The sequence below is a fragment of the Choloepus didactylus genome, chromosome 19 (genome assembly GCF_015220235.1).
Source record: "Choloepus didactylus isolate mChoDid1 chromosome 19, mChoDid1.pri, whole genome shotgun sequence".
NCBI classification, from domain to species: domain Eukaryota; kingdom Metazoa; phylum Chordata; class Mammalia; order Pilosa; family Megalonychidae; genus Choloepus; species Choloepus didactylus.
Window position 1 is genome coordinate 65,161,253 of NC_051325.1, and position 25,817 is coordinate 65,187,069.

The following is a 25,817-nucleotide window of genomic DNA, read 5'->3' on the forward strand; positions in this document are numbered from 1 at the left end:
TTCCAAACACTACTGTTTATTACATACAAAGTAATGACTCTTATATGTGGGCTTTAAGCGATCGACTGTGACAATATTTCATTTATGGACAAAAGCAGCTTTAAAAGAAGTCTCTGGAAAATTTCTAGCAAAAAAGTTTAAAATAGTACTGCATTTTGCAAAACAGTACCATATGATGAAAGAGTTACAAAGGGGAGTGATATAACAGCAATTAAATAAAATTTCCAAACTACTTGTAGTTAAAAACAATTTAACCTGTTCCAATTGCTAAGTGGGCATATTTAAAATATAAAGAAAATAAATGAAAAGCAATGTACCTTTTAAGACTAAACAAATTACAAAGGATGTTAATTTTTGAAGTTATCATGTTAAGAAAACGTGATGGAATCAGACAGATAATTGGAAAAGTACTTACTAATTGTTGGCAAGAGGTCTTCATCCCCAGGTGGTCTGAGAGGACACTGATGGACACATGCCTTGCTCTAGACAGACATTTTCACAAAATGTGCTCCCGAGTCCCTGCCAGAGCCCCTCAGCGGGAGCCGAGTCGGTGTGGGGGGACGGCCAGCGCGGGGCTCCAGGGCTGCGGACAGTGTCCGTGGTGTGTCCGGAAGCCACGCTCTCCGTGGGCTGCACCTCGGCTCAGTCACTTCAGCTCCATGGCCGGGCTGCTCTGCAGGGCCTCCTGCGTGGGACACGCCGCCAGCGAGTCTGGTCGGGTCAACTTGAGCCTTCGGCCAGTCTTTCCACAGAACACACTCTCAAATTCCTAAGGTAGAAAGCGACTGTCAACACGCTGCGTTCACAGACACGACAAGCCTAAGAAAGCGGCTCTCTTCAGCACGGCAAAGGCTGAAAATCAGAGCCCTGTAAAACGCTTCCGGCAAAACCATGGCCCCCTTGAAAGGGGGCGCGGGTGAGATTCCAGTGTTCTCTCAACTAGCAGATACACCTTACATGTGTTTTCATTTGCTTTTCCAGTGAATTCTCAAATTGCTGACAATACTGTAAAACATTCTTAAATTAAAAAAAAAAAAAAAAAAAGGAGCCATGGCTGTCGTCTTAAGGCCCCAGCTGTAATAGCCGGTAGCCGAGCTCACCACCCCGAGTCCAGACCAAGGCCAACCCTTCAAAAAGTCCACAAGGCCCGCGTCTCCTGAAGGGTGAGTGCACACGGACAGCATCACCCGACACGAGTTCTTGCCAGAAAGCCAATCTGAATTTCCCCAAAGCTCCAGGTCACCAGCGTACAGGAATGCTACTGTGAACACACAAACCCAGAACGCAGAATGTGGGAAATCCCAAATGACAAATAATTTGGCTTCTTGAATAAAGGGGGAAAAAAAGGGAGGCCTATTACAGATCAAAAGATATTTAACAGATTATCAACCAAATGCAACTTTTGGATCCTGATTCAAACAGACCAACTGTAAAAAGACTTTCGTGAGCCAACTGGCAAAATCTGAACGTAAGATGGCTCTTGAAGAAGGGTTCTGCTTTTAGGACTGAGAAAGGAGAGTGACGTGGTTATGCTGTTAGACGGCTGCTCCTCTTTTCGGAGAAGTGTTGATGAAAGGTACCTGGAACTGCTTGGAAACAAACTGTGAGGGCGGGAGGACGGACAGGTACAGACGACCTTACAGTGACGCTGACCTGCAGGGACACGGGCTCGTCACCATCTTCCACTTTCGTGTGTGTTAGAAAATGTCCATGGGAACTGTTTTTTGTTTGTTTGTTTGTTTGTTTTTATTAAATTCAGTTTTATTGAAATACATTCACACACCATACAATCATCCATGATATACAATCCACTGTCCACAGTATGATAACATAGTTATGCGTTCATCACCACAATCTATCTCTGAACATTTTCCTTACATCAGAAAGAACCAGAACAAGAATAAAAAATAAAAGTGAAAAAAGAACACCCAAATCATCCCCCCATCACACCCCATTTGTCCTTTAGTTTTTATCCCCATTCCTCCACTCATCCATACACTAGATAAAGGGGGTGTGAGCCACAAGGTCTTCACAATCACACTGTCACCCCTTGTAATCTACATTATTATATAATTGTCTTCAGGAGTCCAGACTGCTGGGTTGGAGTTTGGTAGTTTCAGGTATTTACTTCTAGCTATTCCAATACATTAAAGCCTAAGAGGTGTTATCTATATAGTGCATAAGAATGTCCACCAGAGTGACCTCTCGACTCCATTTGGAATCTCTCAGCCACTGAATCTATTTCGTCTCATTTTGCATCCCCCTTTTGGTCAAGAAGATACTCTCAGTCCCACGATGCCGGGTCCACATTCATCCCCGGGAGTCATACTCTGCGTTGCCAGGGAGATTTACACCCCTGGGAGTCGGGTCCCACATAGTGGGGAGGGCAGCAGGTTCACCTGTTGAGATGGCTCAGTTAGAGAGAGAGAGGGCCACATCTGAGCAACAAAGAGGTACTCAGGGGGAGACTCTTAGGCACCATTACATACAACTTTAGACTCTCCTTTGTGGTAATGAGCTTCATAAGGGCAAGTCCCGTGCTCGAGGGCTCAGCACATCAAACCGCCAGTCCCAATGTTTGTAACAACATCAACACCAGTCCAGGTGAGGATGTCCAACACATCCACACCTTCCCCCAGATCCTCGGGGCTGGGGAGGGGGAGGCTGTAAATATATTTTTTATTATCTGCCCAAATTACTCTAGGATGTGTCACTATTTCACTCCAGCCTATACTAACCTACCGTATCTCACTTCCTATTCAAAGTTCCATGCAATTGTGGTGTTTGAACAAATCGACTGTAGAGTTGTACCGTTTAGAAAATTTAGATCCTGTACCAAATAGATATCTCTTCCCTTGGTCTCATATGAAAGTTGAAGTTTTAAAACACAATCAGTTTCAACCTTTATCCTTTGGCTTGCCCTGGTCTTAACCAGACCTGCTTCATTCATATCACTAATTGAAGTCTGGGCTCTTTTTCAGCTTTTTTTTTTTTTTTCTGACAGTGGCTGTATGCACTAATACTGACATTCATATCTGCCGAGCTCTAGCTCTGAGTTTCAGGTGTCTCAGAGATATGCATTGTTCCAGAGACCCATCAGGTTATACGCTAGGGATCAGCATCTCAAAGTTTAGAGACAGGCATTACAATTCAGGGATAGAGTTAACTGCTGTAAGACCTTACAATCTAGGGACTATTACAATTATTGTGTCCACGTTAGGCTATGTTCTAAGATTCCATTCTGAGTTTACACATTGTAGTTAGTCCATATTGGTGAGGCATCATCCCTCTCACCATGTTTTCTCCAACACTTTTACTCCTATATATATATTTTCCTAGGGAACTGTTTTTAAAGCAGAGCTTTCTGACACAATTAAAGCTAGGTTTATATATATTTTTTATTGTGATAAAACATGTACCTGAAAATTTGCCATTTTAATAATTTTTCAGTACACGTTTCCATGGCCTTAATTACATTCACAATGTTGTGCTCCCAACAGCTCTACTTCCAAACTTTCTCATCACCCAAAACAGAAACTCTGCACCCATTAAGCAATAACCCCCCATTCTGCCTCCCCACGTCCTGGTAACCCCAATCTACCGTCTGTCTCTATGAACTTGCCTATTCTTGGTAGTTCACATAAACAGAATCATCCAGCACCTGCCCTCTTGTGTCTGGCTTATCTGACTCTGCAAGACATTCTCAAGCTTCACCCACGTTGCAGTGTGTGTCGGAACTTTGTCGGAACTTCATTCCTTCTCGCGGCCCTGTGATGCTCCAGTCTAAGTGCCGGCCGCACTTGTGTCTCCGTTCGTTTGCTGATGGACACCTGGGTTACTTCCAGCTTGGGGCCGCTGTGAATAATTCTGCTGTAAACACTGCTGTGTGAGTCTGTTTGGCTCCGTTTTCAATTCTTTGGGATAGAACTAGAAGTGGAATTTTCAGGTCAGATAGTAACTCCAGGTTTAACTTTTTGAGGAACCCACCAAACTGTTTTCCACAAAGGCTGCCTCATTTTACATTCTCACCTGCAGTGCACCAGGGCTCCAATTTCTCCACATCCTTGTCAGCCCGTCATTGTCTGTTTTTGACGACAGCCATCCTCATGAGTGTGAAATGGTTATTATTTTGATCTGCATTTCCCTAATGACTGATGATACTGAGTATCTTTTCATGTGCTTTTTGGCCATTCGTATATCCTTTTTGGAGAAGTGTCTATTGAAGTCCTTTGCCCATTTTTTTAACTGGGTTGTCTTTTTATCATTGGGCTGTAGTAGGTTTATATCTAACTCACACCCAGGAGGGGAAGTACAGGCATCTGTCTGGGCACAATTGTCCCAACCGAAGCCTTCCGTCATTCGCTGCGACGACTCAGAAGCCGTATCTGCTTATACACAGAACTCCAATTTTCTTCCCAAACTTCAAAAGGTTGTGGGATCTTAACGCAACTGAAGGTGAACCACATTTTGATAATTCCAAAGCCCAAATGTAAAATATTTGCCTATATTTGGCAAGTGAGAATTTACCTTTTAGAATAACTAAATGGGAGTCAAAAACAAGAGAACGATCACTTCTCTGGCCTAAGAAAGTGCTTTGAGAGACTTTCTAACAACTTCCACGTGGTGTCGAGGCGAACTCCTTGGTGCCCATCTCTATTCTGAGTCTTCTGCCAGGGTGGGGATAAGCTGTAATTCTGTCCAGGTCTCGCAGGGTCCCCTTGGGATCAAGGGATATGACAATTTACCGGGGGCTGAGGTGGCTAAAACGAGACCAGCAGCCTCTTTAGTCTTCCCCAGCTGAGCCAAGGGCAAACGGAAGAGGAATGCAGAGCTATTTGCTAATTGCTACCACACTCACTTATTTTAGTTTCCTTGTTGCTGGAGCAAATGCCATGCAACGGGTTGGTTTAAACAATGGGGATTCACTGAGTCTCGGTTTTGAGGCTGGAAGGAGTCCAAAATCAAGGCGTCCTCAGGCGACGCTTTCCCCCCTGAACACGGGCGCTCCGGGGCCGGCTGCGGCCACCCCTGGTCCCGGCCCCTCTGCCACGTGGCCGGGCACTCGGCCCTTCCAAGTTCCGCCGGCCCCCGTCTCGGGCTGCCCCTCTGTGAATTCCCGACGGGGCTCCGGTCATCGGATTCAGACCCAGCCTCGTTCAGCCGGGCACCCCAGGACTGAAGTCGCCTCCTCCAAAGGTCCTATTTGCGATGGGATCACACCACAGGAACGGACTGCATCTTGTCATACATAAAGCTCCAACCATGACACATCTCAATAAGCATGTATTTTCAACAAAACATAGTTGAAATAACTGGGTTTCAAGGGATTTTTACAACCTAACGACCTAACCAATACATCTTGAGGTCGATATACGCATTACTGTCAATAGTAAATACATGTTTCTTAGGCAGAAGAGAGCAGGTTCCAATTATATGCAAGGAAAATATACAGGAAGTTAGAGGAAGAAAGCTGGTATAGTAATACATCAGGTAAGGCAGAAGACTTAAAACAGGAATACTTCAAATTGAGAAAACAAACCACTCGTCGAGAAGACAGAACAGACCTAAATTTGTAGGCACATCAACAAAACCATGAAATACGTAAAGCAAACACCGAGCACGTCCCACAGCGACCTGGCAAATCTAATCCTAGTGGGAGAGGCTTACGCAGGTGGATCACAATTAATTGGCTTAATCTAATTAATAAACATAGAGAAGTCTCCAAATAAAGATTGGACATTCTTTCCAAATAAACATGGAACAATTTTTAATTAGCCACATAAGAGGTCACAATGGAAGTCCCAACAAATTTTAAAAAAACAGCTTTCTTATACAGACCATCTTCACTGACCCAACATGATAAAAACAGAAATTGACAAAAAGCTGTTTTTAAAAAGGCAAAGAAACCCCCACGTATCAGGAAATTTAAAAACCTACTTCCAGATCATTCATTAAAACCTACTTCCAGATCATTCATGTTTTGAAGATGAAAATAAAAGTTTTTTTTTAGAACTGACAGACAACTGTTTTAGAACTGACAGACAACAAAAGCATTACATTCTAATCTGTGGGATATTTTCAAAACAGCACTAAGGTAGAAATTTGCTTTAAATGCATTGATTAGCAAATAAAAAAGATTGGAAATAAATGAAATAAACTTTCAACTCAAGATGCCAGAAAATTAAAACTTTTTTTAAAAAAAGAAAAAACAACAGGAATAAAAGTAAAGTTTTTAAATAATAAAAATATGATAGAAAAAACACACACAGCCCAGACAACAGAGTGGCTCAACAAAGCACAAGCTGGCTCTTGGAAAGCCTGCGAGCCCGGCAGGAGCCCTCCACATACAGGAAGGAGAATGAGGCTCAAAGAGGCTCAGGAAAGGAACAGGGGGGCTTCAAAACCAGAAATGTGTGTTTTAATCCTGCCTCCCACAACCCCACTAAACTGATGACACGAGGACAGGAGGATAAACTCGTGGACAGGAGAAGACGAGCCCTCCTGGGAGCCACCGGGGGCACCGACCAAGGGCAGGCGACTGGGCAGACACGAGGGGCCCCGGGGAGCCGGCGGGCGGCCCAGGGAGGACCAGAGGTCAGAGGTGTGCCCCTGCCCCCTGCCGCCCCCCCAAGCCAAGCCTCCCATGGCCACCAGAGCGGACCTCCTGCCTGGACTTGGGGCCCCCGCACAGCAGGTGGGGGGGCCCTCCCGCCTTTTCCCTGCTCAGCCGGGGCACCCTGACTCTGTGGTGGGGGAGAGGAGGAGGCGGGAGGGCACGGACCTGGGGGTGGGGTGGGAAGCGCCACGGGGGTCCCTGGCAGGGACACAGGATCCAGGGGCGGGAGGGAGTGGCACGCAGCTGACAGAGCAGTCCCCAAGGTGCCAGCAGGGCTGGCTCTCATGGCGCGGAGGACAAGGGGCAGGGCGGGACGGGTGGGTGCCTGCTGGGGGGACGGGAGGCAGGGACCGGGCGGGGAGGCCGGCGTGGCTGCCTCGTGGCCTGAAGAGCCTTTCCAAGGCTCCCAGCCACGAATGTAAAATGCCAGCCAGATGCCACGGGGCGTCCGAGGCTGGAGCCTGCCCGGGAACAGAGTCCTGCGGGGTAGTACTGGGCCAACGGGCCAAATCCAAACATTAACTATGAACTGGGTCGAGTTGCATCAACGTTAAATTTCCTGATTTTGAGAACTGTAGTCTGCTTGTGCAGGATAATATCCTTACTGTTGAGAAACTCACGCTGCAGGACCAGGTAAAAGGGGTGGGACGTCTGCAACTTACTCTCAAGTGGTTCAGAAAAAAACAGGCAGACACGAAGAGAGCAAAGGGGGACGAACGCCGGCCCCCAGTGGATGTGGCAACCAGGCCATACAGGCGCTCTTGGTCCTAGTCCTGCAATTTTTTCAGTAAGTTTGAAATTACATAAAAATTTAAAAATTGCCATAAATAAATTGTTATATAAATCTGGAATGCAGGACACTCAAGACATTTGGCCTGGTCGCTTCAAAGCATCGATGACATAAAATAACTGGGAGGGGTGTGGGGTGGGATTAAAGCGTGTCCCACCCGCGTTAAAGGGACTTAAGCAACGTAACCGGATGTAATGCATAATCCAGTGCTGGATTCAGTTCTCGGGGGGAAAACAGCCATAAAAGTCATTTTTGAAAGATTCTGGGGCAATCTGAGTGGGGACTGGATAGCAGAGGAGCTTTGCGGGGTGTGACAGGAGTGAGAGTTATGTGGGGGAATGCCTGGTTTTGGAGATGTGTGCAGAAATACCTAAGAGGCCAAGGTTCAGGTCCACAGTTTGCTTTGAAAATCGTACAGCAAATATGTGTATGTGTATGTGTGTGTGTGTGTGTGAGAAGTAAATGTGGCAAATGTTCGTGCTGCGTTCATCTGACAAGTGCACGAGGGTTCACCTATTTGCTGACTCCCAAATGTCCCCGGCCACTGTGGGCACTTGTCGCGTCCCAGGCACTGCCAACACAGCATCTGAAGCAGGTGTCAACCCCGCACCTCCCCACCCTCCCATCTCAGTCGAGCACCACAGCAAAGAAGCTCAAGCCACCACCACCCCCACGCTGTCCCCAGCTCCTCTTCTCCCACCAAGGCCCACATCCGGCACCGCCAACAAACACACCCCGAAGCTGCAGGCTGCGCCCAGCACTGGCCAAGCCGCCCCCGCCAGAGCTGCTGTGGCTGCCTCCGGAGCCCGGGCTCCTTCCTACAGTCCAGTCCTAACGGGGGCTCAGGGACCTTCCTGCCGACAGCCTTCCCAGCTACTCCCACCCATCCAAGGCCCATCACGCTCTCCTGTCGCATCTCACATCACTTTCCCCCTTGGCACCAGATTCCAGCAAAGCTGGTGTCACTGCTGCTACCTAACGTGGCGGTGCACCCCGACCCGAAGGCCCTCCCCAGCAGGCCTGGCCAGTGGCTGCCCACGTGCCCCCGCCCCCAGCACCACCTAACAAAGCCCCTTCCGCACCCTGCCTCATCAGGCAGGGGCTTCTCATCCAAAGTACCCCCAGCGTCTCCACCAGTGCCCGCCTGGGCCAGGACAGATGTGAATGAGTGAGGATTATAATAAATTAGGAAAACCTCTCAGAACCCTCATGCACTGCATCTAAGGCACAAAACACTCATGCAAGTAAGGGGGCGGTGGCTGCGAAGGAAAGAGCCCGACATGCCCATGCTTGGCTCTGTCTCATTCCCCAAATGGCTAATCAAATTCACTTCAGCCCGATCAGGACAATCTACAAGTTCAATGTAGTTAAATTTCAGAAATGCCCAAGAAGCATAATACACATGTGAAACGTAACATCAGTGTTTTTAATCTATTTAATCTTTGAGCAACACAAAGGTGACATTTTTTTTTACAAATTATAAATGCCTTAGTCATATTTGAATAAATTACATTCACTGCAATTAATAGACACACAATTTTTTAAAACACAAAAACTTCATTTTATTAAAACAAGTCAATAATCTACCTCTAAGAAATATTAAAGAGCAATTGTAATAAATAACCATACGTGGTACGCATAGAGTAAACTGGATGTAAAAAAAGTACTGGTTTAAAATGCTATTCAGTGTACAATGAAAACAGGAAATCACTGAAGTAACGTAGCACATGCGATGTCCGTGCAGGGAGAAGGTGGAAGGGGACACAGACAAGGTGGGCTCATCCTGCAGGTCCGAGCCGGAGGCGGCCCCTGCCGGGGTCGGAGCCCGCACAGGCCCACGCGGACCCAGCCTGGTGCGGCTCTTCTAAAAGAAGGTTCCATGTCTACGGTGCCCACCTGAGCCCAGCTCCCCAGCAGCGTCCCGCTGGAGTCGAGACTGCGAGCCGCCATTCAACAGCGAGGATGAGGACCAGCCTCTGTGGAAATCCTCTGGCGCCTAAGCCAGGACCCTCGGGTTTCATTTCCCAGGGCCGCCCGCCTGACCACCAGGACCCAGAGGCTGGGACTGGGGGTGGCGTGCCGCAGGCCACCCCCGGAGAGACCAGCGCTCCGTCCCCTGAACCCCCGGGGCTGACGGAGAGCGACCAAGCATCCAGCACGACGAGGAACCACCTTCTCCAGCTGGGATCCAGAATGGATCGAGGCGGCAGTGCTCAACCACGCACAGCAGCCCAAAAGCTCTGAAGCCCCCGGCTTCCCTCGCCACCTGGCCACAAACGCTTTCTTGGAGCTTCTGGACTCCAGGCCGCTCATGTGACATTTATCTGCCGTTTTTGGCTATTCTTGTTCTTGCCCCTTTCACCAATTCACATTTTCTGAGGACAAAAACCACAGCCTGCAGGTCTCTGAAACCCTCACAGCCTAGTACAAGATGCTGTATACAGAGAGGGCTCAGAGTGTGACCCACATGTGACAGCTCAGCCGTTTACATACCACAGTCTAGCAAGAAAATCTGGGCTGTGATTCTTTAATAAATGACAAGTCACATTATTAATGAGTAGAGTTCTTTCATTTTGGACTTAGCATTTGATACTGGAATCAGGAAACAAAGGATAGTTTGAGGTGTCTCAGGGAAATAATGATAAAGAAGAACACTGATAAGTAAAACTGATAAAATCCTGAGAATCCACCCGGCGTAATTAGATGCTAACCTTTTTAAGAGAGTCTCCGTGTCTCTCCTGGATGTATTTCAGGAACGCTGTCGTCCACTGAAGAGTCGTCGCCTTATCCGTCTCGGCATTGCAGAACGGGACTAAAAGATTCAACTCATCACAGCAAATGCGGATTCTGCGCCTACAGTCAAAACCCAAGGTAATCAGAGAGAAACCGCAGCAGAAGAAACGGGTGGAAGGACACATTTCAGCTCACTGCTCCAAGGGGCTGGTGCCTCGGAGCCCAGCCCAGAGCACTCGGGTCTAACCCCAAAGACGTGCACACCCACCCCTGCGCTCCTCTCCCAGAATGACGGCACCTTCAGGCGCCCAAGCGGCCAAAGGCTGGGCAGGTCCACGGGCCCATGCAGGCCCCAAGCCCGGTGCCCTCCCAGAGGGTCCCCTGTTTGTTTCTCACAGACCAGGAGAAAGGACCAAGTTCAAGTCTCTAGAGCAGGGATGGGTCCCCAACCCCTCGAAACTGGAAGCAAAATCCTGTGCATGTGATTTTTCCGAGCAGATTGTTCCTTCATTTGATGGCTCATCAGCGCTTGCCCCGTCTGTGCTGAGCCCTTAGCTGGGAACCAAGTTCCTTCACAGCCTGCAGATTCTCCGAGGGGCCCTGACTCAAAGCAGACTGTAATATCCTGAAACCCAGCCTTTCAGAGACATTTTTTATCATAACTTGAGTTTTATTATTAGACACTTTAGAGTGTTAAACATTACATTCAAGCAACATGCAACGTCCCAAATAAGATGGCCCTGAGCAAGTTCATATACCACGGCCCTCACTGACCACGACCGCATACTGACAAGTGCAGAGCCGCCCTAGGGTGGACACACTGACATCCAGCATCGACAAGGCGTCTTCCAACCTGCAGCTCTGAGCAAACACTCTTTACACGTCACCTCATTTAATTCTAATCCAAGCCTGTGGGGTGACCTGTGGCACAGACAAGGAAATCGGGCCCAGAGAGGTCAAGAAGCTGTCTAAGATTGCTACGTGGGGAAATGGCAGAGTTAGGGTCCAAACGAGTACTGTCAGCATAGGATACAGAGCTTTTCACACGCTGGGTATTCGATAAATGTTTGGTAAATGAATGTCAGAGGAGGAAAAATGCCCCTTGTAACTCACAGTTGAGTTCAAGAAATTCCTTCAGTTAGATTGTGTTTGCACACACATATAAGGAAGCTATCTGTCTTCTTTAAAACACCCTTTTAAAAATAAAAACTGCCCTAGTGTAACACTGGAGCTTAAAAGGACTCTGTCTCGCTCAGTGTATTTCCTGAGCCTAGAACGGAAAACTGGCACCCAGCAGCGCCCAGTAAAGGACTGAGGGAGCCAACACGGCAGATTAGGAGACACAGCAAAATTCTCCCGTGAAAAACACTAGATAAAAGACAGAACGTGCTCCAGGACAGCGGTTCCAGGGATCCACGGCTGTGCAAGAACATCTAAATCCATAGTGACGGTGCACTCGGAGAAACCGAGAGACTGCATTCGGGGTCGTGTGAGTGTCTGATCCGGAGGCCGCCAGGGAAATGGCAGCTGGAGCGGGAGCTGCGCCACAATGGGGAGAAACCGAGAGACTGTTTGGAAGTGGGTTAGTGTAAAACCTGGAAAACGGCCGGGGACCAGGCAGCGAGCGCTGCGGCTGAGCGCGGTGGGGAGTGCCTTCCACGCCCTGGGCACCTGCCTCGGTAACTGGCGTGGGTGACAGCCCTTTGCACAACCGCAGCTAAAAGCCCGAGCCAGGAACGAGCCACGGCAGCAGGCAGATGATCGCGGAAGTGGGTTATTTTCCAAGTCCTGTGCAACCCTCTCTGCAGTGAGCTGGAAGCCACCCCTTCACAGCTCTGCGGTCAGGAGACTCCTCAAGGGGACCTGGGCTTCGGCTGGCTTCCGAAGGCGCACTCTCCTCCTCCGCAGAAGCCCAGGGCGCACACAGCTGAGAGGCAGGGGAGCCGCACGGAAGTGCTAGGAGCCCTAACCCAAGCACAGCAGAGGGGGACTGAGTGGAGTCTGAGCCGAAGGGGAGGATGCCTGCCGGGAATGGCTGGGGGCTTTGGGTCTTAAAGCCTCTTCCCTGCCCAAGTGCACAGGGCACAACCCCCACCGACAGGGCTGGCGGTCCCCACTGCACATGGAAAATTGGTGCACTGACTGGACCACCACGTGCTGTATAAACAAAGTTGGGGAGCTCTGGATTGAAGATAAGAGGTGGCTTGGGAGCACCGTCTGCTGGTAGGTCAGGGAAAGTGCACTGCACCAAGCTGTAGCTCTGTCAAATTATAGATAATTGTTTAAATAAGCTTTCATCTCCTAAAAGAACCCTATCAAGATAAGCAAATGCCAAGAGGACAAAAACAACAGAAAATTATACAGCATATGAAGAAACCAGAAGACACGGATAACACAAACGCCCAAATTAAAAAGCCAGAGGAGATACAGAACTTGGAGAAATTAATGAAAGAAGAAATAACAAACACCAATACCATGGATTAGGACATCCAGAAGACCCTAGAAGAACATAAAGAAGAATTGGCAAGAGTAAATAAAAAAATAGAGGGTCTTAGAGAATTGAAAGAAACTGTTGATCAAATTAAAAAGATTTTTGATACACATAGCACCAGATTAGAGGAAGCTGAGGAATGGATAAGCGAACTTGAAGAAAGTAGGTTGGAAAGTAAAAGCACAAAAGAACAAATAGTGAAAAAAATTTAAAAATTTGGAAATGGATCACAGGGGTATGATGGACAACATAAAGCACACAAATATAAGAATCACTGGGGTTCCAGAGGGGGAAGAGAAGGATAAAGGTCTCAGAAGAATATTCAAACACATTGTTGGGGAGAACCTCCCATCCCTTCTAAACAACATAAATACACAAATCATAGATGGCCAACAAACTCCAAACACAATAAATCCAAATAAACCCACTCCGAGACATATTCTGATCAGACTGTCAAATACTGAAGAGAAGGAGCAAGTTCTGAAAGCAGCAAGAGAAAAGCAATTCACCACATACAAAGGAAAGAGCATAAGACTAAGTAGTGACTACTCAGCGGCCACCATGGAGGCAAGAAGGCAGTGGGGTATGACATATTTAAAATTTTGAGAGAGAAAAACTGCCAGCCAAGAATTCTTTATCCAGCAAAGCTCTCTTTCAAATTTGAGGAGAGCTTAAAATCTTCACAGACAAACAAATGCTGAGAGGATTTGCTAACAAGAGACCTGCCTTACTGGAGATACTAAAGTGAGCCCTACAGACAGAAACAAAGAAAGGCAAGGTAAAAGATATAGATTGGCAGAATGGATTAAAAAATATGAGCCATCAATATGTCACTTACAAGAGACTCATCTTAGACCCAGAGACAGAAAGAAATTGAAAGTGAAAGGATGGAAAAAAATATTCCATGCAAGCTACAGCCAAAACAAAACAGGAGTAGCAATACAAATCTCAGATAAAATAGACTTTAAATGCAAAGATCTCATAAGAGACAAAGAAGGATGCTATATATTAACAAAAGAGACAATTCAACAAGAAAAAATAACAATCATAAATGTCTATGCACCCAATCAAGGTGCCCCAAAGTACATGAGACAAACACTGGCAAAACTGAAGGAAGCAATAGATGTTTCCACAATAACTGTAGGAGACGTCAACACATCACTCTCCTATAGATACATCAATCAGACAGAAGACAAATGAGGAAACTGAAAACCTAAACAACGTAATAAGTGAATTCGACTTAACAGGCACATATAAAGCATTACATCCCCAATTCTAGTGCCCACGGAACGTTCTCCAGAATGGATCACATGCTGGGGCATAAAACAAGCCTCAATAACTTTTAAAAGATTGAAATTATTCAAAGCACATTCTCTGATAATAGTAGAACACAATTAGAAGTAAATAACCACCAGAGATTTAGAACATTCACAAATATCTGGAGGTTAAACAACACACTCCTGAACAATCAGTGGGTTAAAGAACAAATAGCAAGAGAAATTGCTAAATATCTAGAGATGAATGAAAACGAGAGCACAACATATCAAAACTCATGGGATGCAACGAACGTAGTACTGAGGGGGAAATTTATAGTTCTATGTGGATACATTAAAAAGGAAGAGCAAGCCAAAATCAAAGAACTAATGGAACAACTGAAGACGCTAGAAAATGAACAGCAAACTAATCCTAAACCAAGTGGAAGAAAAGAAATAACAAGGATTAAAGCAGAAATAAATGACACAGCATACAGAAAGAAAAAAAAATACAATAAATAAAACCAAAAGTTGGTTCTTTGAGAAGATCAACAAGATTGACAAGCCCCTAGTCAGACTGACAAAATCAGAGACAAGACCCAAAATAACAAAATACAAGAGAGGGGACATTACTGCGGATCCCGAAGAAATTTTAAAAATCATAAGAGGATACTATGAACAACTGTATGCCAACAAAGTAGAGGAAATGGACAATTTCCTGGAAACACATGAACAACCTAGACTGTCCAGAGAAGAAATAGAAGACCTCAGTCAACCAATCACAAGGCAAAGAGATCCAATCAGTCATCAAAAAGCTTCCCACAAATAAGTGCCCAGGGCCAGATGGCTTCACAGGGGAATTCTACCAAACTTTCCAGAAAGAACTGACACCAATCTTACTTAAACTCTTAAAAAAATGAAGAAAATGGAACACTACCTAACTCACTTTATGAAGCTAACATCAATCTAATACCAAAACTAGGTATTAGAAAGGAAAACTACAGGCCAATCTCCCTCATGAATGTAGATGCAAATTCTCAAAAAAAAAAAAAAAACAAAAAAAACCCCGTGAAAATCGAATCCAAAGACACATTAAAAAAATACACCATGACCAAGTGGGATCATTCCAGGCATGCAAGGATGGTTCAACACGAGGAAATCAATGTAATACAACATATTAACAAATCAAAAGGAAAAAGTCAAATGATCATCTCAATAGATGCTGAAAAACATTTGACAAAATCCAGCAACCTTTTTTGATAAAAACACTTCAAAAGGTAGGAATTGAAGGACACTTCCTCAATATGATAAAGAGCATATATGAAAAACCCACAGCCAGCACAGTACTCAAGGGTGAAAGGCTGAAAGCCGACCCTCTAAGATCAGGAACGAGACAAGGATGCCCGCTGTCACCTCTATATTTCAACACTATATAGTTCTAGCCAGAGTAACCAGCAAGACAAAGAAATAAAAGGCATCCACATTGGAAAGGAAGAAGTAAAACTGTCATTATTCACAGATGATATGATCTTATATTCGGTAAACTCTGAGAAATTGACAACACAGCTACTTGAGCTAATAAACAAATTTAGCAAAGTAGCGGGATACAAGATTAAAGCACGTAAGTCAGTAATGTTCCTATACACCAGAAATGACCTAACTGAAGAGACACTCAAGAAAAACATTCCACTCTCAAGAACAACTAAAAAAATCAAGTACCTATGAATAAACTTAACCAAGGATATAAAAGACCTATATGTAGAAAATTACATAACTTTACTACAAGAAATAGAAGGGGACCTAAACAGATGGAAAAATATCCCGTGTTCATGGATAGGAAGGCTAAATGTCGTTAAGATGTCAATTCTACCCAAACTTATCTACAGATCCAATGCAATTCCAGTCAAAATTCCAACAACCTATTTTGCAGACTTGGAAAGCCTAGTTATCAAATTTATTTGGAAAGGGACGATGCCTCTAATTGCTTAAAACATTCTAAAAAATGAAGTGGGAGGACTTACACTTCCTGACTTTGAAGCTTATTATAAAGCCACAGTAGTCAAAACAGCATGGTACTGGCACAAAGACAGACATATTGATCAATGGAACAGAGTTGAGAATTCAGAGATAGACCCCCAGATCTACGGTCAACTGATCTTTGATAAGGCCCCCAAAGCCACTGAACTGGGACGTAACAGTCTCTTCAACAAATGGGGCTGGGAGAGCTGGATATCCATATCCAAAAGAATGAAAGAGGACCCCTACCTCACACCCTACGCAAAAATTAACTCAAAGTGGATCAAAGACCTCAACATAAGAAACAGTACCGTAAAATTCCTAGAAGATAATGTAGGGAAATATCTTCAAGACCTAGTATTAGGAGGTCGCTTCTTAAGCCTTTGTAACTGTTTGCATATATTATGCCCCCCAGAAAAAGCCATGTTCTTTGATGCAATCTTGTGGGAGAAGACGTATTAGTGTTAAGTTGGATTAGGTTGTTTCCATGGAGATGTGCCCCAACCAACTGTGGGTGATAACTCTGATTAGATAATTTCCACGGAGGTGTGGCCCTGCCCATTCAGCGTGGGCCTTGATTAGTTTACTAGAGCACTATATAAGAGCTCAGACAGAAGGAGGGAGCTTGCTACAGCCAAGGGGGACCATTTGAAGAAGGCACAGGAGCTGAGAGAGGAGCTTCAGCTTACAGAGCCATTTTGGAGATGGCCTCTGAAAGCAGACTTTTGCTCTGGAGAAACTAAGAGAGGACAAATGCCCCAAGAGCAACTAAGAGAGACATTTTTGAGGAGCTGAAGCCTAGGAAGGAACAGCCTGGAAGAAAGCCATTTTGAAACCAGAACTCCAGAGCAGACGCCAGCCACGTGCCTTCCCAGCTAACAGAGGTTTTCCGGACACCACTGGCCATCCTCCAGTGAAGGTACCCGATTATTGATGTGTTACCTTGGACACTTCACAGCCTTAAGACTGTAACTGTGTAACCAAATAAACCCCCTTTTATAAAAGCCAATCCATTTCTGGTGTTTTGCATTCCACAACATTAGCAAACCGGAACAAGCTTACACCTAAAGCAAAAGCAACAAAAGAAAAAAAATAGATAAATGGGAACTCCTCAAAATTCAAGGCTTCTGTACCTCAAAGGAATCTGTCAAAAAGGTGAAGAGGCAGCCAACTCAATGGGAAAAAATATTTGGAAACCATGTATCTGATAAAAGACTGATATCTTGCATATATAAAAAAATCCTACAACTCAATGACAATAATACAAACAGTCCAATTATAAAATGGGCAAAATATATGAAAGGACATTTCTCTGAAGAGGAAATACAGATGGCTGAAAAACACATGAAAAAATGTTCATCTTCACTAGCTATTAGGGATGTACCAGTTTATAATGTCCCCCAGAAAAAGCCATATTCTTTAATGCAATCTTGTGGGGGCAGATGAGTTAGTGTGGATTAGGTTCAGTATTCCCATGGAGGTGTGGCCACACCCATTCAGCACGGGCCTTCATTAGTTTACCAGAGCCTTATATAAGCTTAGACATAAGAGGCGCAGAGCTGTAGCTGAGACAGACATTTTGAAGATGGCCATTGGAAGCTGGCACTGACATTTTGGAGAAAGCCATTTTGAAACCAGAACTCCGGAACAGACGCCAGCCGTGTGCCTTCCCAGCTAACAGAGGTTTTCTGGACACCATTGGCCATCCTCCGGTGAAGGTACCCGACTGCTGATACGTTACCTTGAACACTTTATGGCCTTAAGACTGTAACTGTGAAGCCAAATAAACCCCCTCTTATAAAAGCCAGTCCATCTCTGGTGTTTTGCAGAAAGGCAGCACTAGCAAACCGGAACAAGGGAGAAGCAAATTAAGACCACAATGAGATACCATCTCACACCAATTAGAATGGCTGCCATTAAACAAACAGGAAACTACAAATGCTGGAGAAGATGTGGAGAAATTGGAACTCTCATTCATTGCTGGTGGGACTGTATAATGGTATAGCCGCTCTGGAGGACAGTTTGGTGGTTCCTTAGGAAACTAGATACCAAGTTACCCTTCGATCCAACAGTTTCACTTCTTGGTATATATCCAGAAGATCTGAAAGCAGTGACACGAACGGACATTTGCCCACCAATGTTCACAGCGGCATTATTCACAATTGCCAAGAAATGGAAACAATCCAAGTGACCTTCAACAGATGAGTGGATAAACAAAATGTGGTGTATACACACGATGGAATACTACGTGGCAGTGAGAAGGAATGAGGTCGTGAAACAAATAACAACATGTATGAACCCTGAAGACACAGTGCTGAGTGAAATAAGCCAGGCACAAAAAGAGAGATACTATATGTTACCACTAATGTGAACTCTGAAAAATGTAAAATAAATATTTTATATTGTAGAATGTAGGGGACATAAAGATAGAAAGCAACTAGAGAAGGGGGAACGATAATCTAGTAAGAATAGATAAGATGTTGAGGGTAATCTCAATGTTATGGGAATGCTCAGGAATGATTATGGTTTGTAAATTTCTTCGGTATGGTCGGAACATGTTGGAAGCAATGTAGTTATTTTAGATTATTTGTTTTTCTTATTCATTTTGTTAAGGTTTATTAATTTTCTTGGGGTATGAGAGGGACATGTTGGAAGCAATGCAGTTATTTTAGATTATTTGTTTCTCTTATTCCTTTGTTTTGTTTTGTTTGAATTCTTTTTTCTAAATTTTTTGATAAAGTAAAAAAAAGTTATTGCATTAAAAAAAATGACACATAATAAAAACCCAACTGTGACAGTGAAAAGTTAACTAACTTTTGATTCACACAGAAGAACAGCACACACAAAATCCAGAGTGCGGTGGATTTTAAATAACAGTTTTAAACCCAACATCCGTAAAAGAGCCAAGTAAACCTGGCAAAAGCAAGCTACGTAGTGGGTGGAAAAGAGCCAGTGTCCCAGGCCTGACTGCCATCCTCAGCAGGCCTAGGGACAGGTGGGCCCTCAGCAGGTGCCTGGGATCTCGGACTCTGGAGGGCTCACACCATGATCTGCTAAGAGGGGCCGCTGTGCCCAAACTGTGCAAACGACGCGGTCTACGCGACACACCTGCTTTCCTTCAGGGAGTTTGCAATTTAGGTGCGTGCCGGGCAGAGTTCCCACTCCATCGGGCCCCAATAAAAACCCGGGTCCTGACTCCCCTGAGCTGCCCAGCTGGCAACATGTAACGCCTGTCGCCACGGCTGGCTCGCGGCTGAAGGAGTTACGAACATCTGGTGCGAGTCCCCTGGGAAGGGACTCTTGGAACCTGCCCCTCGTGTCCCCAGGTCTTCGCCTCCTGCACCTTTTCCTTTCGCTCATTTCACTGCGTATCCTTTGGCTGTAATAAATCACAAAACCTGGGGTGGTTTTCCGGGTCCCCGATCTCCCCTAGCAGAACTGAGTTAATGTTTGCTCTTGCCCTCCTTTTCCTCCCTTTGAACACAGAAACTGCTTTTCCTGCAATGGACTTGCATTCGTAACATAAGTGTACATGAACTGGCCTCACTGAATCAGTGGCACGTTACCTTCTGTCTCTTTCCATCCGGTTATGCCGCTCCCTGCGCTGAGACCGTCCCCCCTGCGGCCCGCTCTGGGTCTGCTCCCCCAGGTTGGACTGCGAGGGCTCCGCCGACTGCCAGGCGCCCTGGGCGGCTGCTGAGCCTTCACCCACATTCTGAATTTCTCCAAGGGCTCTTCGTTCTACATTTGTGTCCAACTGACGCATTCTACTCCGATTCCTCTTATTCATTGCTTGTTTACATAGCGCTTCTTCTTTGCAAAAGAAGGAAAAAGCAGTATTTAAATTTTTCATCCTTCTTAACTTATTCCCATTAATGAATATACTTTCTGCCATTTTCAATCCGAGATACAAACGTTACTGGGTGAGTGGCACAGAGAACCAACTAGAAAGAGCTGTACCACTGCAGCCATCGAGAAGAGTCACGAGCAGGCAGCACAAAGCTCCAGGCCCAGCGCTGGCCACGGGATGGGACATGAACGTACAAATACACTAAAAAACCCCCTGGGTCCTGTACAATGCATACAACCTTGTCAAAATATCCCCTATTTTTACTCTTCTTAATAGGTGTTCCAATATCTATCTTTGAATACAGAAACCATGTTGTTCAATTTTTATGATATAAAGAAACAAAAGCTGGAAATATTTCCTCCAAAAAAGATTTTCTCTATATACAATTATTCTAACGTGACATCTGATATTCTAACTGCAAGGCCCAAAAAGGGAGTAAAACCAAAGTGGCCTACGATGAAATGTGCTCACCACACCAAGGAAGTAATGGCATCACTGCTCTTATATATGCTTCAGAAATATGTCAAACTCCCATCAAGGAACGGCAGGCATCCCATTGGTACATGTGGCCGTGTGCATTTCAGTACACCAGGCAAAGCCAAATTCTCTGGGGAAAGGATTCGCTTAACACACATTTCAGAATGTTGATAACCTTTCAAGCCAGACACAGTGGAACTCAAAATATTGGTAATACTTTATTCCCTAAGCTGTGTAGTCAGACAGGGCTATTTTAACACTCCTCTTCACACCTTACAAATGTTAACATACATTTTTGCATAAAATGCCATAATAACAAGGGTAAGAGAGACAACTGAAGGGGATAGCAGGAGCAATCTTCCCGAGCTCCTGAAAAGCTTAGGTGAGCTTTTGTGGGATAACTTCCTATTTTGTCAGATAACTTAAAAGATAAACTTTTTTTCCAGGGAGGAAAGGATTGAGAGTCAACTTTCAAGGTTAGCAGAGTTTGCCTTCAGCAGTTTCTTTATTTCTAAAACTTTCTGAACCACCTTATGGCTTCTTGCTCCCAACTCAATCCTTGGCCCTGCTGCAGACGTATTACTGATCAATTATTCACCACTCCTAAAGCTTTTAGCAGATTTCAGACTCCTGCCTCACTCACAAAGTATAAAACAAGGAAAAACAAAAACCAACCAACAAACAAAAACACCAAACTATTAAGAGCTTTGAGTAACCTGAAGATCACAGAAAGTTGATCTGACTCTACCATGTTTCTGCTCACTGAGTTTACAATGAAGAAAAGGCAACCCCCAAATGCAAAACTAAGTAGAATCAGGATGTTCAACAGTCAGGAAAACGTTCCAAGGGAGATGACTATGAGCACTCGGAGGGAAGAGGGATCACTAACCTATAACACACCCCACAGAAAACTTCACGCGTTCACAAGCCACCTCCTTCCCCCTCCTCCCCACCGGCCCAGACGTTAGGGACAGCGCTGCTCGAGGGGACACACCACCTCCCGGGCTGTATCTTACCTCCTACTTTAATCCAAACCTGCTCCGGAAGGGCTTTGTTTCTATTACCCAAAGTCTGTTTGGTGGATTCAATTTCTTGCTGATAACAGAAAGAAAAGGCCCTAGGTAATCCCATGTCCTGATGCTTGGCAGCCTCAAGAATAGAACATGAATTACCAGAACTCTGGAAAACACGAAAACAACAGCAATTCTATCAGCTGGGGCGTATCCTCCCCCGAGCCGCACAAATAAAATTCACTTCCACAGAAGCCACAGCAAAGCTATGAGTAGGCAAATTAAAGAGCCCGGGGTACCCCAGGACTGTAAAATAATCCCCCAAAACGTAAGTACTCCCACATTCTAAGTCATGAAGTTCAATGGAAGAAACAGAATCCTGAGGACTCACTAAAATGACAACTACCATTCACTTAATACCGAAGAGGGGACGCCCCAGATCTTCTTCCCCACCTGTGCCTGCGAAAGATCAGCGTTGCCACCCGCGGAGCAAGCGCTGGTAGGAAACAGTGGGTATGTGAATTGCAAAGCCGTCGTGGAGGCAGCAGTTTTATTCTTCACTAACGTTGTGCATTTGTTTTGTTGCTGGTGAAGAGGAACATTCATTAACTCAGACGGGTGGCGGATAAGGGTCACCAAACTGCCGAGACAAAAGAAAGCCCAGGAGCGCGTGAAGGACACGCGCCAACGCGCTCCCGAGCCGCCTCCCTCCCTCGCCACCCCGATAACTTCGGGGAGAGCTCCGGGGGCTCAGCCCAGCGCCGACGGCCGCGCGCCGCCGCCCTCGCGTCCCTCGGGGCCTGCCGGGGCCCCCGCGCCGCGCCGCACCGCCCGGGCACGCACTTGCTGAGCGCCACGCCCGCCTCGGGGGGCTCGGGGCCGCGCGGCGGCTCGGCCGGCATGCTGTTGAAGCGCTCCTCCAGGCGGACGCGCACCGCAGGCTTGGCCCGCGCCTCGGGCGCGCCGTCGCCCGCCGCGCCCTCCTTGCCCGCGCCCTCGGCCGCCCTGGGCCGCGCCGCGCCCGCCGCCTCCGCGCCCCCGCCCGCCCCGCCGCCCGGCGTCTTCTCGGCCGCGCTGGCCCCGGCCACCGGCAGGCTGGCCTCGCTCAGCAGCATCATGCGCAGCTCCTGGAAGTCGATGTGGCCCAGGCACGGCGCGGAGCCCGCGAAGCCGCCGTCCGCGGCCAGCGCGGGCGGGCACAGCACCGGGTAGACGGGCGCCGCGCCCGCCGCCAGCCCCGCCGCGCCCGCGCCGCCCGCCGCCGCGAAGAGGGCCGAGTTGAGGCGCGTCTCGAGCTCGCCGTCGGCCGCCTGCGCCTCCGCGTGCGGGCAGAGGATGTGCTGCAGCTGCGTGTACTCGATCTCCGTCATCTCCACCAGGTTCAGGTCGGTCGCGGTGAAGCTCAGCCCCGGCTCGCCGCCCTCCGCGCCGGGCCCCGCCGCCGCCGCCGGCTCCCGCGACGCGGGGCCCGACATGCCGGCGGCGCGGCGGGGCCGGGGCCGGGGCGGGGGCGGCCCTGTCAGGCGCGCGCCCCGCGCCGAAAACGGGGGGCGGCGCGCGGGGCGGCGGGCCGGGGCGGCGGGCGGGCCGGGCGGGGACGCGGCGGTGGTCGCGGCGGGCGGCGGGAGGCCGAGCAGGACGCCGCGCCGGCCACCGCGGGCGCGCCGTTGGGGGCGGGAAAACCGCTGAGCGCCGCGCAGCGCGCCTGCGCCGCCCCGCCCCCCGCGCGCCGCGGCCCCGCCCCGCCAACGGTAGCCCCTCCCCCGCCGGCCCAGGCCCCGCCCCGGGCCAACCGACGGCCCCGACGGCCCCGACGGCGCGGCTCCCACGGCGGCCCCGGGGGCACCGGCGGCCCGGGCAGGGGGGGGCTCGCGGCGGGGGGCGCACGCGGCCCCTGCGCCGGGCAGAGGAGAGGGTCCCGGGGCTCGCTCCAGGGCCTCCCCTGGTCAAACGCCTTAAAAGGCGGGCGCCCCGAGGCGCCCCGCAAACAGGAGCGAAGAACAGAGAGCGTGTGAAGCGGCTTTGAGCTCTGATTCGCTCTCCGTAGGATTCACAGACTTGCACACCCATCACCACAGGCAATTTTAGAACGTTCTTCACCCCCAAAAGAAAGCCCCACTGCCCGCTCTCCCCTGCTCCTGGCAACCGCTCCTCTCCCCGGCCCTGTGGTTTGTCTCTTCCGGACACTGCCCATACGTGGAATCATGCAACACACGGTCTTTAAAAGAGTCATCTTTGCAGGCACAGAATAACTTCCACCCGCCCCGTTCCTTAGCCTCACCCATCTCAGCCAGCACTTGGTTTTCTGTACGGAATAGTTTAGGCACCATTTTTCTTTGGGCTGCATGGCTATTTCTTCAGCACTATATTTTTTGGAACAAACCAAGATCATGCCATGTATGTCGTTTTGTAATTTGTTGTTTTGTTTTCCCAGACACTATGTCCCCAGTGGGGAAGTGATGGACTGCTCAATAAATTCCATCAGGACATCTGCTTAACAATTTGGAAAAACTTTAGGATTGAGCCTTTGGTTCACACCTGACATGAAAACTAGTTCCAGATGATTGAAGTACCTTAATTTAAAAGTCACAATTATAAAACCACAAAATATATAGATTGATAGTGATAAAATCTTTACGTGAGCAAACCAGACTAAGCCTCATACCAACACAGGCTGTAATGTGTGCAGAATTACCTAGATCTTGTCAAAAAGAGAAAAGAAAATCAATATTATATTCAGTTAGGCTTTTCGTTTCATGGAAATAAAGACCATTGGCATCTATGATGGTTTTTATTTCTTTTTCGGGGGGTGAAGTTCTTGTAGATAGCAGTTTTGAGCCCTCTCATATTTAAACATGAAACATGACAGTGAGCTAGCTTTATGTTCTGGAGTTTGTGTTACAAGTAAAATGTGAATAGAGTACTAGACATTCTTTTTCAACTCTGCACGTGGCTCCCAGTGGTTCTGCCCTTCCCCTGGGTAGGCAGCCATCCTCACCTGGGCACCCCAATCAAGCTAGCAAAGAAGGGTTCCAGCAGAGCCCAGCTGAGCAGGAAAGGGGGTGAGACAGACCCCAGCCATTCCTCCTTTGAGCAATTAGCCCCCACCCCCTCAAGGCAGTCATGGGCCAAAACCAGAATTCCGGGAGGGAAATGAAGAAAGGAACTTGCTTTCAAAAGAGGGGGAGAGCAGAACTGAAGCCAGGGTTGTCATCCGGGTCAAGACCCATTAGTGGGTCGGGAAGGCAATTTACCATCCAGGACCAGTGCTGCAAAGCAAAACAACAAACCACAGTGCAAGGCGTGTGGTAAGGGTAGGTGTCAAATGTGAATCTATTGTACAAATACATGCATGTACGCACCAGATCGCTATGGAAATTGTTTCTTGTATTTTACAGTTCAAAGCAGTCCAAGTCGCTGTTCTCGGCTGTCAGGGCAGTAGGATTAGATGGAAAATTAACTCCAGCAGCACAATATGCTTACTTTAAAAAAGTGAACTCGTGCCCCTCCCGAGAACCATCTTCTCCATTTCTGTTGCCACCAACGGAGCAGCAACTCTCAGCTGGCCGTGACATCCATGCACACTCTGCCAACAGGAGCCAGGGCTCTGGGAGGGTGGCCGGTCCACCTCTCGGGTGGACATGGAGCACCTTGTTGGCCAAGAGCTGGGCTGCGCCCTCGGGTGGTGCTGGAGTGCTGAAGGGACCAAGGAGCCAGAAGACAGCGAGCCCCCGGCCAAGAGTGGGGTAATGTGTTCATCAAAAAGAAAGTAATTGTGGCCAATTGGGACAAGCGATGCCCGGGAAGACGAGGCATCTGTAACTGCTCACAAAAGAGGCAAAATCAAGGAGTTGTAATACAAAATAACAGTAAGCATAGTATGTGCTGGTTTCTTCTAAGTATATGTTGATTTAGTTTAAATGAATTTTAACTTAGAAATTAAAACTTTAATTAAAATTTTAAATTCTAAAACCTCTGTGAAGGGTAATTACAAATACTATCTCCTCCAAATGAGACTTGTACCAAATCTGGAGAAAACAAGGGCAACACGTAATAAGAGCACAGACGATCAGCATCCAGGGCCCAATGCCCCAAGAAGGGAAAAAAGAATCAAGAGAGAACTCTAAGAAGATAAATTAACCAAATGACAGGAAAAGGAAAACCTCTCAGGATGAGCACACTTCTCCCAGGAGATAAATCCATTATTTATTAGCATGAGATATTGATTGATAGGTCATATATGTTTCCAATAATACTAACAACCAGGCTAATATATCACAATGTTACGACAATGGGTTATGGAATATCAACCATCAAAGTTAATACATCATTTTTTGGGTAAAACGGGTTTCAGAAAACCAATACCAATGGAGAAGGCATGGACTTAAAAGTCTTGGGAATGTTAGATTAGCAGTTACCAGGAGTGGAGAATGGGGGAAGGAGGAGCTGTTGCTTGTTGGGTAGAGAGTGTTTGTAATTTTGGAGAATTTTTAAATAAAAGAATTTTGTTTTTAAATCTCAGGAACCTGAAGACATAGAAATAGAAATTATCTGAAAAGAAACACAGAATAAAGTCTGAAA

The 25,817-nt window shown here is 47.1% G+C and overlaps 1 protein-coding gene across 1 annotated transcript; it reads right to left on the reverse strand.

Moving 5' to 3' along the window:
* Position 1: 1 nt before the first annotated feature.
* Positions 2 to 22,694, reverse strand: TCFL5 (transcription factor like 5). The gene is made up of 6 exons (XM_037810997.1): positions 22,080 to 22,694; positions 21,690 to 21,876; positions 21,243 to 21,405; positions 19,466 to 19,712; positions 10,118 to 10,259; positions 2 to 769 (listed from the first exon to the last, which is right to left on the reverse strand). Exons 1-6 carry the CDS (start codon positions 22,604 to 22,606, stop codon positions 647 to 649), a joined length of 1,389 nt encoding a protein of 462 aa, XP_037666925.1. The 5' UTR covers positions 22,607 to 22,694; the 3' UTR covers positions 2 to 646.
* Between the last annotated feature and the right edge of the window lie 3,123 nt (positions 22,695 to 25,817).